This window comes from Xenopus laevis, chromosome 3S (assembly GCF_017654675.1).
Source record: "Xenopus laevis strain J_2021 chromosome 3S, Xenopus_laevis_v10.1, whole genome shotgun sequence".
Taxonomy (NCBI): Eukaryota; Metazoa; Chordata; class Amphibia; order Anura; family Pipidae; genus Xenopus; species Xenopus laevis.
In genome coordinates this window covers 80,053,796-80,072,925 of record NC_054376.1, presented here as the reverse complement: position 1 = coordinate 80,072,925, position 19,130 = coordinate 80,053,796, and the positions used below count along the sequence as shown (strand labels likewise).

Here is a 19,130-nt window from a genome sequence, read left to right as displayed (position 1 = left end):
TAACATTGGGATCAACCATCATTTTTACTGGCAAGGACGGTAAAATACCAACCAGGTGGCAACCCTAGTCCTACAGCCTTGGGCAGAGTTGCCAGGTTGGTCGGTTTTCCAGCCAAATTGGGCTACTTATTTAAAGCCCAGGTGGGATTTGAAAGTACAAACTAACCAAGGTGCAGATTTGGGCTACTTTTTGGCCCATTGGCTGGTTTGTACTTTGGAAACCAACCACATTTTTTTCTTCCCCTAATGTGCCAAGTCTGTCTCCCAATGCATGTTGGGTAATGTAGTTTTTGTTTAACAATTTGTCAAGCTCAATGTAAGACTACAATACCCAGCATGCAAAGGGACTGATTTGTGTAGAAGTCGGCAGTTACCAGATTTCGGGCTCTGTACCCCAGTCTCCCATTCCATTCTAACATTTTCTGGTAACTTTTCTCAATTTTGTGGCAAAAATCTGCTGGCCACTAAAATGTCTAGAGGTTGACTTGTTTTACCGATATTTATTGAAATTGTATATGAATTAGGGCCTCGTGGGGGCCCTATACATCCTGGGCCCCTCCTCTGTAGTTACACCCTTCGTGGCAGGCAAATCTGTCCCATTTTGCTTCGTGAAAACATTTGCAAAGGTTAAAACACATATTGTGCTATTTTTGGGCTACTTTTGAAGTACCTCTTGGCTAGTTTTGGGCTGGTTTTGTATCTGAGTTTGGCTGGGTTTGAAAATTAGACCTGATAAATCTAGTCATGGGCCTTCCTTTCTGCCATGAGGCTAGATGAGAACCTTATATCAGAGGCAGCACAGCCCCACAAGTTACCAGGGGCAGCTTAAAGCCACTACTGCTAACTTCACTATTATATAATGAATAAAACATTGGCGCATTTTTGTTTTTCGCTCAATACGTCTCCTTCAGTACTGGTATATTCTAGTCTATGGCACAATATAGCCTGGAGCAGTGGACGACCTTGATATCTAGAAATGGCTTAATTATAACCTCATTGAAAACAGAACCTCTATCTATGCAGAGCTACGCCCAGTTGCAGCCTTGCCCATAAGCGCTGAAGCTGGGCTGAGGCCGTACCAAGCCTCACATGACACAAGAGCAGTTTCCCGGAAATTAGGTTCACATGGATCGCATTGCCAGTGATGTAATAAAATGGTGAGCGGAAGTAGAAGCTATTAAGCTGTGTAAAGACTCAGTATTTGCAGGCTCGCGGTTTTACATTTGGGAGGTGGCTAAGCACCACGTGTAAGGTAAAACAAAGCGGGCAGCCCACGGTAACGACAAAATAAACGACCACCGAGCTTTCTACATTCCTTCCACATAGCACTTGTACGCGCGCCCTCTTAGCCCTGCCCTTGCGCGCTCTCGGCTTCCTCTCCCCCGGTGAGACCCCGCCCCATGGGTACGAGCAGTCAGGAGAAGGGGGCGAAGAAGATGGCCGACATGGAGGAGCAGCTGTCTGACGATGAGAAGGTTGGTTGTTGGTTTTGAGTATACGATCACAAAGCTGTAAGTGTAGTGGTGTCCAGCAAGGCGTAGTGATTCCCCTAGGCTCCCTTCCATGCTGGTAGGTCAATGCAGCTTTGCATTACAGCACTGAGTGTGGGTCCCAAGCCTCCCGCCCCCCTCGGCACACATTGGGTTAATTCAGGTGAGAGCACTTTGGGTAAATATCTCCAGAGCCCGAGGCAGCCATAAGTGCGAGCCGGAAGGAATAATATTGAGAGGCAGCGGCGGCCAGCGATTTGTCGCTTCCTCCTCCAGTGTGGTCGCTCCATGTACGGCTAATGCACGAAAATAGGAGCCAGGAGGGCTGAGACCTCCCCCAGGCCAGCTGTAAACTTGTCTGTCTGTGGCAAACTGCCTGCAGCCACCAATCCCCTTCTTTCCCATTGGGGTCTGTCACTTTATGGGCCTTAGACCAAGCGGCTTGTTGATGTAGAGCAAGAGCAAGTCATATATATCGTTTGTTTATTTCTATCTAGTATCGCTTAAACTACACACTGTTATTCACACGGTGATAATAAGAATGTTAGCCAAGGCTCTGGCAGTGATGGAGGGTGAGGGTTACAGAGTCCCCCTGCCTAGTGTGACACTTCCCAATGACAGATTTGGGGTGGTATCTATCCAGTTTTATTATCTGGGCCATGGGACAGGGCAGCATTTGGCAGAGCAGTTCAGGAAAAAAGGCAAAATATGGACTGTATGCCCAGACATTTATTTCTATAGACCAACATATTTCATTGATGCGCTTGTAATTCGTAAACATTAATTCATAAACCCAAAAAAGTCTAAAAAAATGTTAGACTGCTTTATTCTATTTATTTATTTTTTATAAGCACACTCATTGTCCACCTGTGGTTTCTCATGCAGCCCCGAAAGTTTTGCCTTACAGTGGGCAAACTCCAGTTTCTGACTGCTTTGGATTCCAGACAAATGGTTACAATACACACAGACACGCAGGCTACTGCCACTTCATTCTCTGATTATGATTTCTTTATGTCCTAGCGCAGTGATCCTCAACCAGTGGCTTGTGAGCAACATGTTGCTCACCAACCCCTTGGATGTTGCCCCCAGTGTCCCAAAAGCATGTGCTTTTTTTTTGATTTGTGGCAAGTTTTGGTTGAATAAAAACAAGATATACTGCAAAACAGAGCCACCTATAGGCTGACAAGCCACACAGTCTACCAAATAGCCAATCACAGCCTATATTTGCCACCCTTTAGGAACTTTTATCATGGTTGTGTTGCTCCCCGACTCTTTGTGTTTTGTCTGTGGCTCATGAGAAATAAAGATTGGGGACCGCTGTTCTAGCATCAGCCATTGTCCAACAAGATTCTTCTGTCGCCTCCTCACACAATTTAAAAGCTAATTTCATGAAAAATTACCTTTTTGCACCATCTGGGATCAACATCCGTGTTTATTGTAAAAATGTCAACTTCAGTGACCTTAAAATGTTTTTGGTGTATCTCACTTTCATGACCTAGGTTTATTGATATGCAAAGGGATACTATAGTGCAGAAGTAGTTACCCACAGAAACAGATCTTTTCTCTTTCTTTTTTACTTATATTGTACTGATCAAATTTAATTTACAGTTGCTTGCTATAGTTAACTGCACTGGTACAACCTAGATGAACCTCTCCTCTCTTGAATAATTCCCACGTGTAACAACACAATGGTTTTGAAAAAAGCATTATATAGACTTATGGGTCTATAAACATGTATATCAATGTATGTAGCTCTTTACAGTGATAAACTCACAAAATTGATTCCTCAATCTTGTGGCTGAAAAAAGTGGAAAGTGCCACATGTGGCTGTTTTGGATGGGTTTCTTTAAAAACCTTTTCGTCTTTGTTTAATTGCAATGCCTTAAGCTGATTATGCACAGGCCAATATTACCTGCTGTGAATTCAGACCTAGTTAGCAGCTTATGCTGTTCACTGGGTCCTCCTGACAACCTGCTGTTCAATATCTATATCTTTGGGTAGGTTTGAAAAATGCATGGCCAGCTTTAGTCTATTATTTTCCTGGATGGTTGTGAAGTTCCATAGTGATATGTCTATCTTGGCAACAATTTGTGCTTTCATCCTGGACTTGTGCTTCCAGGTTAAGTAGCCACACAGAGTAAAAGTGATAGTGATATGTCCCAGGCTTTTACATAAATTGGTCAGTATCACTTTGAAAACCTTTATGATGTGGTTGTTTTTGCCGGACAACTTTTCCTACTCTTATTTACCAGATGATGTTCCTCATCCATGAAAAATGTATCAGCCTGGGCTAATTTTCAGCAGGGAGGGCCACTGACACCTTCCAGCTACTTATCCAGGCACCCCCTGCAATGAAGTGGGTCTTTAAGACTTTTCTGACCAGTTTGTGTTGGGCATGTGCCAAGTCTAAAAAGAGGCAGGGGATAATTAAAGTGGCCCACCATGCAGAAAACTACCTCTGACTGCTGCATTTTTCATAGGGGTGGAGAACTGACCCAAGGTAAGTGATTTCACTGGTTGTTCCTGACAAATTGGCATACCCAGTGACTCAGTAGTTTGTGTTTTACCATTTAACTCCAAGTAACAAGAGGCTTACTGCTAGTAGAGATTGGATTGTTTGACTTCGATATCTTTTTATGTGTCCCAGGAATTCCACACTATAAACTGCAACTTACCAAATCTGCACCCAGAGTCTTATGGCATTTGTGGCATTATAAAATGTATGTAGTGGAAGTAGTTCTATGTAATAAATATGCATTATAGTAGATTTATGATAAGAGTGCATTTTATTAATACATTTTAATAAAATTAATTTATAACTAGGTTGCAGACTTTAAGTATAATTTTTTTAACTAGTATTTGCAGTTTAAAACTCAAGCCACTGAAAACAGAAAATTCACGTAAATTGCAAAAGTGCTATTTCATACACACAATGGTATAAATACTAGGAAAAGATAAAGGCATTGTGCAAAACATTGTAGCTCTGTAGGAAAGTTATAGCTCCGTACAACCACAGCAGGGCAACTGAGACTTGCAGATCTGATGCCCATGTGGGACAAATGTAACTAATTGCAAATTCACTTGTAAAGTGTCACAGTGCTGTAGTCACTAGAATTAGGACAGAGCAATATGGACACTTAGAGCAATTTGGGAGCACTGTTAAATTCTCTTGCCTGTTCTTGTCTTACCATCCTATATTTCTTAAAATTTTTGTCTTTGTTGTGCTTTAAAGACTGTCACAGCATATGTAGTAATTCATTAATATGTTTTTTATTTATGCATATCTGATATTATTTCTATGTTGTTAAATGTTAGGGCATTGTCTGTATTTGAAATGGCAGAATAGTTTCATGTAACCTAGAATTCACTTGTATGGGGATGCATTTCCTTTTTTGGTTATTTAGTTTAGTTTCATGAGCTTTTGACTGTTTAGGGCAGAAAGAGGAAGTCATAACTCTTCCTGACCTTGGTAAGATGGGTTAGGCTCTTGCATTATTGTACATCTTTGAAATGTATTAAACATATAGGGGATATTTTAGCTGAACTTTTCTATTGTTTATTTTACTATTTATGCGTGATCTGTAATTCTTTTATATAACCCTTATACATTTACACAGCTCTTTACAGAGCTCATCATTCACATCAGTCCCTGCCCAAATTAAGCTTAGAAAATGTTTACTAGCACATTCATACATTTGCATAAGGGTTTGTTTTTTTAGAAGCCAATTAACTGTCTAAGTTTTTGCCTGAGGTTGGAACCCAGAGTGCCAGGAGGAAATCTACATAGAAATGGGGAGAATATCCAAACTCTTTGTAGATCGTTCCCTGGTTTTACTCAAATACAGGACCCCAGTGCTACAAAGCAGAAATGCTATCCACTATACCACCTATTACGTACAAAATTTGATTGCTATTCCATAATATGAGGCATTTCTAGGACATAAATCATATCCCCAATAGACATTTACACTTTATGTTCCCAAACTCTACTAAAAATAAAAAATGTATTTCTAGAGACAAGTTAAAAATACTCTGGCTTTAATTGATTTTCTGTCTTAAAATACCGTCATTATCTTCCTCTAAATAATAGACACAAGCATGTCTACTTAAGCATACATAAAAATGTAACTTATTTGCTGTGTTTCTTCTGTCAATATTATTAATCTGGAATAATGTACACTGCTGTGAATACTATTAGCATTATATATTATTTAAAAAGGTTGTAAACACCTAGGACTTATGTCCTTACATTAATAATTGTATTCTTAAAGGTGGCCATACACAGATAGATCCGCTCGTTTGGCGATGTCTTGAGGTGGGCAATATCGGGCTGATCCGATCGTGGGCCCTAGGGCCCAACGATCGGATCCTAGCGTTCGCCAAACGGGCGGTCGGATCGCGGGACCGCATCAACGAACAGATGCGGCCGCGATCCGACGGGATTTTTAATCCTATCCGATCGAGATCTGGCCGACTTTCGGCCAGATCTCGATCGGGGAAGCCCGTCGGGGGCCCCCATACACGGGCCAATAAGCTGCCGACACGGTCTGTCGGCAGCTTTTATCGGCCCGTGTATGGCCACCTTTACTCCTGCCCCCAACAGTAATTATGTGACATTGTTACATAGGATAAGCCCCCTTAGTTGCATCTTGTGTCTTTGATTTACAGATTAGAGGTTCATTATACAGTGGAGAGAGGATTCTAACTGGGAGGAGTCATTTTTTTATTAACTGCCATCTCCTTCTGCAGTTGCAATGCAGAACCAGTAAATAACAATTACTTTTATTTTGTCACAGTTTAATGTTTAGTGCAAGAAGTATCAAAAACAAAATCCAAGAAGCCCAACATTTTTTTTCAGCACAAGCCCTATTGACCTTTCACTGGGAAAATATTATTTTCCCTTTTAAGAATGACGTTGATCAGCAACATGTAAAAGTAGCAGCAACTAGTGCAACATATGGTTGCAATGAGTCCATGTAAGCCTTTCTAAATTTGGAAAGAAGTCTCACAGTGTGAGAAATGCTAGTGTTGTTACTTTAATTTTGTTTTTTTTCTACTTCCACTTTAGCATTAAAAAAGCAAATTCAACTTCAGAAAGCATTGGCTAGACAATATATACATTATGCAGAGTCACTGTACCATTCTAGTGGTACCAAAATATCTGCCAGTAATCCATGCTGCTAAATTTGTCTCCATTTTGTAGCCTAATTTTTTGATCAGCACTTGTCAAGTAAACATTGCAGCAGTGAAAAATACACTGAGCATATGAATAGTTGCTATATCTTGGACTGTTAGAGTAGAATTATATGTTCTAAACAAAGGGGGCAGTATACCAAATTTAACATTAGTTAAAGGAAAACTATACCCCCAAAATGAATACTTAAGCAACAGATAGTTTAGATCATATTAAGTGACATATTAAAGAATCTTACCAAACTGGTATATATACTTAAATAAATATTGTCCTTTTACATCTCTTGCCTTGAACCACCATTTCGTGATGGTCTGTGTGCTGCCTCAGAGATCACCTGACCAGAAATACTGCAAACTGTAACAGGAAGAAGTGTTGAAGCAAAAGAAAGAACTGTGTCTGTTAATTGGCTCCTGTGACCTAACAAGTATAGTTTATTTGGCATGTTTGTGTGCACAGTGAATCGTATGATCCCAGGGGGCGGCCCTTATTTTTTTAAAATAACAATTTTCTATTTATAATTACCCAACATTATTATGAAAATGGTTTGTTTACATGAAGCAGGGTTTTACATATGAGCTGTTTTATGCAATATCTTTTTATAGAGACCTAAATTGTTGGAGGGTATAGTTTTCCTTTAAATGGGGCTTCTGCTAAACACACTTTTTGATTATCGTTTTAATGATGAAATAGCTACGCTTAAATTGTTGTATTAAAGCTTCCTGTACTGTGCACGCACAATCAAAACAAATTGGCAGCCCATTCAGAAGCCTTCTGTATATAATAAGGGACTCCATTTCTAAAAGCTTGACAAACCCTTTAATTCCCTAAGCTTGTTAATAGAGGGCTTTTAAGTGGGCTGGGACTTGTTTTTATTCTGCTTGTGCAAACTGGAAGCAGAATGTGACTTTCAATTAGGGCAGTGGCACATAAGGAGATTAGTTGCCCATGGGTTTCCCAATGCTATATACTACAATGTTGTTTTAGTGGTGGTCAAAACACACTGTAACATTAGCCTTAATGTCAACCTTTTCAATATGATGGAAATTACCACTGTGCAAAATGTGTTAATATGTATAAAATACAACATAACTACAACAAGCTTATAAGTGTGCCAAAGAAAAAAATATAAATAAGAAAAAATGTCCCTGAATGTGTCTGTTAATACTTAAGACTGTTTCTTTCATTTATTTGTGCCGAAATAGGTTCGTGTAGCAGCAAAGTTTATCATCCATGCTCCACCAGGAGAATTTAATGAAGTGTTTAATGGTAAGTAATGTTATTCTGCTCGCTACCCTTGGCTTTGTGTGAGGGAGAAAACTGGAGTCGTGTTTAAGCTGCTCTTCTATATGAGTTGGGAAATATGGACTCCCATTTTTTAATGGTCTACTGATACTTGCATTTGGGACTACTTATGTAAATGTAACATATCTATTTACTTTTTACTGGATAGAGATGGATAATAGAAATTATAAAAGTATAACAAAAATAATGAAGCCGCAATGCCAATGCGGGTGGTGTACTTAAAGTACTTAAAGTGGATCCACTGAGGAAGGGAGCGCGAGGCTCCTGAAACGTTTGGTTATATCCCGCACATTAAAGCCTGGAGGTACTTTAAGTACACCACCCGCATTGGCATTGCGTCTTCATTATTTTTGTTGCATCCTGTTGAGTCACGTGATCAGGAGACATGCAGAGCCTGCAGCATAAAATTTAGTATTGTGAGTGTATTGGCACTATTTATTTACTACGATAATTGAAATTGTAAAGACCAGAATGTAAGTAAGCTTTAACAGAATTATTTTTTTTTGTTATTCATTCCAAATATTGTTGTGTTTTGAATTTTTTTTTTTACTTCTGTGGTGAGTTACTGACCTCTGTTAAAGTTCTTAATTTGCCCACGCTCTGAATAACAGGGAATAATGAGTGCCAAGATGAAAGCCTAACAGTGCACATACTTTTGCATGCTTAGTTAAAAAAAAAAAATGGACAATAAAAAAATGTATGCACCAGAACTAAAAGAAAACATATAACAACTCTTGCATAAGAAAAGTCATAGATTTTTCTTGATTAAAGCAGTAGGCAAAAGTGTGTTTAGCACAAGTCCTACTCATTGAACCTTTGTTGAAATGTTTAATTGATTTTAAAGTTATCTTTAATTGTTATTGCTGCTAAAAGCAGTATTTGTTAATTCATTTGCTAATGTGGTTCTGATGTTTTGCTACATTGTTTTAGGAGTCTAAAACAGAATTACAGTGAATATAAATAGTCGGACATATACTTCTTACAATAGCAGTGATATTTACAAATAACGTCAAACCACTCCTTTTTCAGTTCAGTTGTTTTCAGATTGTTCACCATAAACAAAACCTTTTTTTTTTAGTTGCTTTCCATCTTTTATTTTTTACCATTTCCCCAAAATTGAAGTTTATAGTCTTTGTCTCTGGCGTTTGTCTGGCAGCTCAGCAGATTCTAACCTGTTAAAATTTGCTACAATTAGTTGATACATTTCTCAGCAGTATTTGTGGAATATTAGCAACCATTGTATCAACTCTAACAGCTGCATTTAATGCTCAGGGCTAAAGATTACAAATTTATCAACTAAATGTATATATTTAGAACAGTTACAGAGTCTGCGACCCCCTTCCCTCCCAGAGCTGCTTTAGAAGGTGAAAAATTAAATTATGGTCAGTTTCTCAGGAGCTAATATACTAGAGTATAATATTAAATATTAAATTTCTTGTTACACTTAATTTTCTTCAAAGAGTGTGTAGACAACTATCACAATAATTGTATACCTTCATTCTATTGCCAAGCAGGGTATTTTGATCACCATCAACTGTTATGATGTCTAATAAAAGATCACAAACCGCTTCTTGATCACTACAAAGGTCTTTTCCAATAATCAAAAGGCATGACCTGGCAGCAGTATACTTACTAGGAGGCAGCTTTGAACAATTCCCAATCTGTAGCTCTTCCAAAGCCTTTAAATTATAGATATTATATCTCTCTATTTTGTTGCCAAATATTCTCATATTTGTGTTTTTCAGATGTACGGCTCCTACTTAACAATGATAACTTACTCAGGGAAGGGGCTGCTCAGTAAGTGTGTAATATTTCACTTGTTTCTCTCCTAACCTCTTATAAAAAAAATATTATAAGCAAGGCTGGGCTTAGTGATCTGTGAACCACTTCACATAGTTAGTTACATAGTTAAATTGGGTTGAAAAAAGACAAAGTCCATCAAGTTTAACCCCTCCAAATGAAAACCCAGCATCCATACACACACCCCTCCCTACTTTCACATAAATTCTATATACCTATACTAACTATAGAGCATAGTATCACAATAGCATTTGATATTATGTCTGTCCAAAAACCATCCAAGCCATTCTTGAAGGCATTAACTGAATCAGCCAACACCCAACAGTGCATTCCACAACCTCACTATCCTGATTGTGAAGAACCCCCTACGTTGCTTCAAATGAAAGTTCTTTTCTTCTAGTCTAAAGGGGTGGCCTCTGGTACGGTGATCCACTTTATGTGTAAAAATATCCCCTGCTGTTTGTCTATAATGTCCTCTAATGTACTTGTAAAGTGTAATCATGTCCCCTTGCAAGTGCCTTTTTTTCCAGAGAAAACAACCCCTACCTTGACAGTCTACCCTGACATGGGGCTAGACATTTTGTCAATTTCCCAGCTGCCCCTGGTCATGTGACTTGTGCCTGCACTTTAGGAGAGAAATGCTTTCTGACAGGCTACTGTTTTTCCTTCTCAATGTAACTGAATGTGTCTCAGTGGGACATGGGTTTTTACTCTTGAGTGCTGTTCTTAGATCTACCAGGCAGCTGTTATCTTGTGTTGGAGAGCTGTTATCTGGTTACCCTCCCATTGTTCTTTTGTTTGGCTGCTGGGGGGGAACGGAGGGGGGTGATATCACCCCACCTTGCAGTACAGCAGTAAAGAGTGATTGAAGTTTATCAGAGCACAAGTCACATGACTTGTCACAATCGAGGTCTCTACTTACCTTCTCATAAAAAGAAATTAAGTCAGTCTGGCAAGATCACAGAGCTAAGCTCACAGGTCACCATGTTTTTTTTTTTTTATTCACTAAGTCTATTCACAGTCTTTTTTTATGTTGTCTTTAGTGCATTTGCTCAGTACAACTTGGATCAGTTCACTCCAGTAAAAGTTGATGGCTATGATGAACAGGTATATTTGTTTATTCTTTACATTTTACACATGACGAGATGTACAATGTATCATCTAATACTATATTAACCTTTTGTTTTCTTTTACATTAGTTTTCATTATTCTTTCTGGATACAGTGGCCTTGCATTCAGTAATACAATAGCTGCATGTTCTCTGTCTCTTGTAGGTATTAATAACTGAACATGGTGACCTTGGCAATGGGAGGTTTTTGGATCCAAAAAATAAGGTTTCTTTTAAGTTTGATCACCTGAGAAAAGAAGCAAGTGATCCAAGGCCTTCTGATGGAGAAAATGCAATTGAATCATGGAGGAACACAGTGGACACTGCTGTAAGATCCTATGTGAAAGAACATTATCCAAATGGAGTTTGCACTGTAAGTCTGCCTATTGTCAAATTCTTTAATTTAATTCTTCAATTAACTGGCTTTTTCTGTCTCTTGCTAAAGTCAATATATCTACATTTGATTCACTTTGACTGTTGCAAAATGTTATCTTTCTTAAGATAGTATTTATAATTGTATTACTCTGTTCAGGTGTATGGTAAAACCATTGATGGACAACAAACAATTATTGCATGTATAGAGAGTCATCAGTTTCAAGCTAAAAATTTTTGGTAAGTTGTTTTTTCTTAAAATATTTATTTATTCCTATATGTTCATGTTTTTCTATGAAATTGTTTTATTGAAATTCTAAATGGTAAATGTTTTACCTTTGGCTTATTTTACCTTTGGCGTATTCCATTAAACTTGTATAGTAAGTTTGCCATTGATGGCATTTGGGATCTGGCTAGCTTTCTAGAGAGCTACTCAAAATTTGTGTCAATTTATATTTCCCAGTACCTAACACAATTTTGGCCCTTTCTAACTTTTTTAGGGGCTTTGTCAAGGTGAGAGATTTTGTGGTAGAGTTTATGACATTGTATTTTTGTGTATGTAGCTTTTTACAACAATTCCTCAAAAGGCATAAATTAATATATGCATAGGCTTGCTACAGACACTTCTTCCTCTACACACACTTCTTTCCTGTTCTGGAGATTGAGAGTACACTAGATAAGTCCTTTGGATGCTTCAAATTTACCAGTCATATATTGTGAACTTGATATGCAAGATTGGCACCCTTGGGAGTATTTACAATTAGATCAGCAGTTGTTTACTTTTTCTCCTGTCCCTGCTGCTATATTTTATATTTATGAACTTCATAGGTTGTATGTATGTATATCTTTATGTAGCTCTACCTGTATATACAGTTTATACAATACATTAATTGTATGGATGTACCTTAATATATTTTAACAATTTTTTTATACTTGCCTTCTTTGCCACTGTATTTCCATAATCCTTAAATCAACAGTATACTTAAATATATGCTTGTTTGGCAAGATCAGCAAAATATCATAGATTTGCTTGCTTTTGTTACCCATGTGCTGGGCCAAATTGGGCTTATTTGTTTGTTGTTCAATGATTGGAGCATAGTGGAGGCCTCCGGTAACCTGTTGGACAAATTTAGTATGAGAATTTCCAAACCTGTCTGACCCCATTCTTTACTAGATTTGTCACTAGATGCTTTCACAGCATCTTGCTGTTGATATGGGAAATTTTTGCAGGAAATTAAGGGTAAATTTGTGTTTTAAATCTGTTATAGTTGTATATTTATAAAATATTATGGTTTTTTTTCTTGAAAAGGAATGGACGTTGGAGGTCAGAATGGAAGTTTACCATAACACCATCAACTACAAAAGTATTTGGCATTTTAAAAATTCAGGTAAAGTTACTTTATAAAAGGTTGATACGCGTATAGGGTCTGAATGTTTGATAATGGGGTTTCTGGATAAGGCTCACCATAGCTTAAGCCTACTATAAATGTTAAATATACCGTATAGGATTTTTAGCAGCCATTATGGATTTATGCAGCTTAAAGGGGGTCGTTCACCTTTAAATTAACTTTAAGCATGATGTTAGAGAGTGATATTTTGAGACCATTTGCAATGAATTTTTTTTATTATTTGAAGTTGATTTAAAAATGAAGGCCAATTGAAAAGTTGCTTTAGAATAGGGCATTCTATAACAAACTAAAAGTAAACCACCACTTTAAAGTGATACTGACGCCAAAAAACTATTTTTAAAAAATATGAATGTACATTAAAAGTTACATATAGGTAATGTTGATCGTATTTTGCTGAGAGGTCTGTTTTTGTAAATAATTTTTAGTTGATGTTCCTAACCCTGCCAACCTGACTTTCCCATCTCCGCCTGTCAGTTAAAGTTTCTAATGCTAACAGAATTTGGCTACACAAATATGGCAGCCCCCTCATAGACGAGCACAGGGAGTCAGATGGGTAATGTAAAAGCGTTGAGCAAATACTTTATTAAATTATTAAAAGTTATAAGTAGCAAACAAAGCCAATACTATGATAGATGTAAAATGGTTTAATTTATGGGAACATTAACATAAAAATTGCGTTTGAATGTGCTTTTAACTTCCACTGGTAAAAAAATAGTGCTGTATAAATGGCCATAGTTTGCATAAATGTGCTGTTGTGTAAGCCTGGGTGGCAACCATCTGAATACGGCAAACAGGCACATGTTTACATAGTACATAAAAGATCAGCTGCTTTTATCAGTCAAATACCATTTATGGTTTTATATAGGACAACAGACAAATCCTTTCTCGTATAATTAAGGACATCTGTTGCATTATGTGAGGTGCCTCCACATAATTTAGACCTCTTTCAATATTGGGGTTCTGTATAAGAGAGCCATTAATTGCATTAATATAAACAAAGCTAGACAATCTTTAATTAATGCCAATACAGGTATGGGATCTGTTATGAGGAATGCTTAGGACCCAGGAGTTTTCCATTATGTTGATCTTAAATAAAGATTACAGGATTGTTTATTCACCAATATGAACTTATGCAGTGTAGTTAGTGTTTTATTACAGAGAGAAAGAAAATCATTATTTAAGTAAAATTTACTCTATGGGAGACTACCTTGCCATAATTCAGATCTTTACTGTAAAGTGGAAGGGTCCACGGGGTGGTTACCAGCAGATACAAGTTTTTAAATCCTTAATTAAAGGGACAATGCTTAGAATTCATTTTAATGGCAATTGGTTGGACCGAATGACCAGGTGCCCCAGTGTGTAAATCAGCCTGATTTATTTTAGAGTAAACCATAAAGAAATTCTTTACTTTTTGTAAACTTAACATCTCTCTCTATATCCAGAGAAATAACCCATACCACCCATGTAAGCTGCATGCCGTACATACATTAAAGCCAATCGAATCCACCTGTATGCCTGGTGACAGATGTTTGTTTTAAATCAATGGCATTTTTCTGGTAGCATAAAAAAAGCAAAATGTGACATTACAGTGTGTTCTGCCCCCCACCCCTCCAAAAGAATTGTCAGGCAGAAAAAAAATTTCAGGGCACAAATGAAAAATAAATAATTATGTGTCCCCCATAACCTCCCTATCTCTAAAATAGCCACTTTTACAAATGCCAATGGGACTGTGAGTTTCCGCAAGCGCAGTGAATAATCCCTACCAGCTTCTGTTTCACACTTGCTTCTTCTGTGCACAATTTGGTATTCGGAGGGGAGCAGAGCCAGGCAGTGGGGGAAAAGAGCTGGTCAAGAAGACCACCTAAACCGGCCTGGTGAGAGCACTGCATTAACCAGAGACACCTAAATCCACTAAGCAGCCTGGTGGCAAAGTCCAGTATTCAAATGACTGCAATGAAAGAGCTGACCTAGCTCTGGACAAAGACTTGCTGAATATAAAATATCTGCATATCTGCTTCCTTCTTTCTGTTTTGAAATATTAATGTGTGTGCTATGGCTTTATAGGTTCATTATTATGAAGATGGTAATGTGCAGCTTGTGAGCCATAAAGACATTGAAGAGTCATTAACTGTTTCTGTAAGTAGATGCACTTTCTCTCTTGCAGCGAATAAATAATCATGAATGTCTAATTTCTTACTATTTTTGTATTTAGATATAACCTAAAACTTAATAACTATAAAAGCATTTTTTTCATTCAGAATGAGGTCCAGACTGCTAAAGAATTCATTAAAATTGTGGAGGATGCTGAAAATGAGTACCAGGTACGTATATACAATACAGCAAAAAAGGAGGCATTAATTATAATTACTGTAGCATATATAATAAACAGGGAAGTCATGGTTAAAATGAGATGAAAAGAAGTGCTAATATTTTCAGATCGAAAAAGGTAAGTGTAGGATATGGAGTGCTTCAGCATCTCGGGGGCATTAGAAATCCCTTGCAGGGCCACAAACTGACTAGATCAACATATAAGTAGCACCTGCCTGAATATTGCAGTTTTAAAATTTGATTTGTTTAGCTTGTTCAATGTTGCATTCTCCATTTAAAAAAAAACAAAAAAAACAAGGAAAGGTAGAAAATAATAAACTTTATATAAAAGGTCTGTGTAAAATAGACAATTATAACTTAGTGCAGGTAAGGAATCTCTACTTGCCAACACCATCTCCTGTGCAGCTGGGTGACATTACTATACTTCTTGAATACACTGACCTGCCTTTGGCCAGCACATGCACATTGTCACCAAACAAAGTCTTCAGGCATGCCCACGCAGCATTGCTAACCATCCAAGACTCATACATTTGATCTGCAGCTCCACTAGCAACACTGTATGCGATAAGAAATTTTCAGTACAGGTATGGGACCTGCTATCCAGAATGCTCTGGACCTGGGGTTTTCCTGGATAAGGGATACTTCCGTAATTTGGACTTCATACCTTAAGTCTACCAGAAAATCATGTAAACATTCAATTAATCCAATAGACTGGTTTTGCTTCCAATAAGGATTAATTATATCTTAGTTTTGTACAAGGTACTGTTTTATTATTACAGAGAATTTTTTTAAAAAAAATTTGGATCATTTGATTATAATGGAGTCTATGGGGCAGCTTTTCCATAATTTAGAGCTTTCTGGATAACTGGTTTCCGGATAACAGATCTCATACCTGTACAGTGAGGTGAAGAAGCTAGGAAAGATGGCAGCAGCCATTGAGAATAAATGTGGGAAGACTTTAATAAGGCCAGTGCTCCATTAGTGTAATGATTTGGGGGGAACAATTATAGTAACCATTAGACCCTAATAGGTGCAATCTATGGACATTTAATTGTTTGTGCAGGAAAGAGCTCTCTTACACGGGGGTGACCGATTGGCAGACAATTATAGGATGCTGGTCAGTGACTCAACACAAGCCGACTCACTTTTTATATACTGCTGAGATACTTAAATTATCTTACAGATGTACCTGGTTACTTCAGAACAACTACTATGGTTTCTGTTTAAGTCACTACTTGCCTTGTAGCATATTTTACTATTTATTACATTTAAAACATATTCTGACATAACCGTCAAACTGCTCTAACAACATGTTCTAATATTTATTATTTATTTATTCCCACAGACTGCAATCAGTGAAAATTACCAGACTATGTCTGACACTACTTTTAAAGCCTTACGCCGGCAGCTACCAGTAACGCGCACTAAGATCGACTGGAACAAGATTCTTAGTTACAAAATTGGAAAAGAAATGCAAAATGCCTAAGATAAACATTGCATGGCTGAAACATTTGTGTTTTTGCATCAAAATTATTGCAAGAAATCTGCCAAATTGCAGCATGGCCTTTTGCCTAAAAAAAGGGAATTACTGCAATTCAAATAATTGGGCTACAGCACAAAATTAACCTGATCAAATTAAATGCTATTTCTTTTTGGGGGTTGGTATATCTGCTTTTTCTCCCTTTTGCAAACTTAGGTTTTAGAACCATCTAATCTGCTTTGATTTTAAATAACAGACTGCAAAGGTATAGAAAGACTTGGAGAAATCTGAATATAAGAATTAGTAAGTGAGAGGAGAGAGAACTGCCACACAAAGTTTAGTTTTGGCATTTTCTGAGGTGGCGAGTATGAAGCTCTCATTTTAATAGGTTTCTGTGTAAGTGACACCAGAGATTTTGCATTATGTATTTTTTATGGACTTTTCTGCTCTGCCATATGTAAAACCAGCATTTGTAGTCTGATGGCACACATGGGGCACTTTCCAGCCATTTCCCATTCAGGTCAAGGTAGCTAAAAAAGCACTTTGTGTGCTATTGGTTTTATTGTTCAATCATGTAATTCGTTTAACCCCAAACATGGGAAGCGGATGGCTCAGGTTAAAAGCCACTTTGACACAAATGGTTAAAAGTAAAATCTGTTAATTTTGCTAACTGTATGAACCTGATAAGAAAATGACCTAGTTCTAATACTATTTTTGGGATTTTTTTTCAGCCATTGCTTGATAACATGTACCGCTTTGTTCCTGTGATAACAATGTAAATTGGCTTGAAATCCATTTGCCCTTAATTTCTTAATCTTATTATACAGCCTCTAATGTATTATAAGAAGGCAAACTGTAATATATATGTACTCCTGTACTCATCATGTCGTGTCAGTTTATTTTTCTTCTGCAGTTAAAATGTACTAAAATTCAGTGTTACATTAAAATGCAGATTTTCTATGATAAGTAGCACTTGCTTGGCAGAACTCTTCATCACTTTAGAAACAGGTTGTAAATAGAAAAAAACCTCCCACATACTCTCATACCAAATAAACCCACATACTCTCATACCAAATAAACCTTTAGTAAATTATAGGGGGTGATGTGCAGATGAAACCCAGTCTATGTATATTTGTGGTTTTACAATGACAAATTTTAAAAATTATTTTTAACATGCTTATAAAGCACCAACATATTCTGCAGTGCTGTATAATAAATGGGTGTATGCATTGAATATACAGATTTACATTACATACAAAAATGAACAATTGATTACTTTGATTAATAACTAGTGCTCAGAAATGATCTCATATTTTTACAGGCAGCTCCTAGCAAACTTCATTCTCTTAACTTGTGCAGAATGCGTGTAGACACACACACAAAGCAATAACTTAGCAGTTGCAGGACTTGCTTAAAAAAAACAAAACTTTTTATTGTGCAAAATAAACGTTTCGGTCAAATAATTAGACCTGGTTTCAGTCGCATATTCAGACCTGTTAAGGGTCTGAATATGTGACCAAGTATTTTCCACAATAAAAAGCAAAGTTATTGCTGTGGATGTGCTTGTTGAAGCTACCACTCAGTTGGTGAATTTTTTTGTGTGCCCTCCATTACTATTACCATTGTACTCACTAAAAATTGAAGGGCCAGTATACCCCTTGTATGAAATAAATTCAATAAATACTGATACATGTTGAACAAGGGGATATCCCAATGATGGTGCAGTGCTAAAATATATAATCTCAAAAACCTGGCATTCTGATGACTTCGGCCCTGTTGTGGTGCCAGCTATCCGTCATCTCTCAGAACATTTTCATTTTAGTCTGCATTATAGGATCTGACAAGTCTTCTGTTTGGCATATAAAGGTGGCCATAGACATAGAGATCCGCTCGTTTGGCGATGTTGCCAAACGAGCTGATCTCTTCCCGATATGCCCACATTGAAGTGGGCAATATCGGGCTGATCTGATCGTGGGCCCTAGGGCCCAATGATCGGATCAGATCGGAGGCCAAACGGGTGGTCGGATTGCGGGACCACTTCAACGAAAAGATGCGGCGCAATACAATTGCAATACAATTCCTAACATGCCCGATCGGCATCTGGCCAACTTTCAGGCAGATATCGATCGGGAAAGCCCGTCGGGGGGGGGAGCTCTACACATGGGCCAATAAGCTGACGACTTGGTCTGTCGGCAGCTTTTATCGGCCCGTGTATGGGGGCCTTACAGTACAGGTTGTACCAGTGAGCAATTCATATTTGCAATTACCTTATTGTGACAGTGTGATTCTAAACCAATCACAAAAACTAGGATGTGCAACCAGGTCTCTCTTATGGTCACTGATTTTGGTCATGAGTCATTATGATCAATGGAAGTGATTTTGGATTATTTTTAGAAGTTTGTGGGGGGGGGATGAAGGTGGGGTGGTCTATCACCCTGAAATCACTCATTTTGTCAGTTGATTGCAGCTTAGAAATGTACATATCACCTTGTGAACCATTTCCCTAAAGGCTCGTGCACACAGGACACTGTTGCCTGTGTAAAATTGCAATAGTGTGCTGGCAAGAAAAAAGTCAATCATCTTTGTATTGGTCAGTGTAATCATTGTATGCCTGCTAGTACTAGCATTTGATTTGTCACTTGAAAAA

General features: G+C 37.7%; 1 protein-coding gene across 1 annotated transcript; it reads left to right on the top strand.

Annotated features, from left to right (window-relative positions):
- Positions 1 to 1,170: 1,170 nt before the first annotated feature.
- On the top strand, positions 1,171 to 17,452 carry capza2.S (capping actin protein of muscle Z-line subunit alpha 2 S homeolog). Its single transcript, XM_018255870.2, has 10 exons — positions 1,171 to 1,475; positions 7,887 to 7,950; positions 9,732 to 9,783; positions 10,830 to 10,893; positions 11,061 to 11,267; positions 11,427 to 11,506; positions 12,576 to 12,654; positions 14,740 to 14,811; positions 14,934 to 14,996; positions 16,349 to 17,452. Exons 1-10 carry the CDS (start codon positions 1,401 to 1,403, stop codon positions 16,487 to 16,489), a joined length of 897 nt encoding a protein of 298 aa, XP_018111359.1. The 5' UTR covers positions 1,171 to 1,400; the 3' UTR covers positions 16,490 to 17,452.
- The last annotated feature ends 1,678 nt before the right edge of the window (positions 17,453 to 19,130 follow it).

Coding starts and splice junctions, on each gene's coding strand:
- capza2.S (XM_018255870.2), top strand. CDS start 1,401: ATGGGTACGAGCAGTCAGGAGAAGGGGGCGAAGAAGATGGCCGACATG. Junction 1,476..7,886: donor AGCTGTCTGACGATGAGAAG/GTTGGTTGTTGG, acceptor GTGCCGAAATAG/GTTCGTGTAGCAGCAAAGTT. Junction 14,997..16,348: donor ATGCTGAAAATGAGTACCAG/GTACGTATATAC, acceptor TTATTCCCACAG/ACTGCAATCAGTGAAAATTA.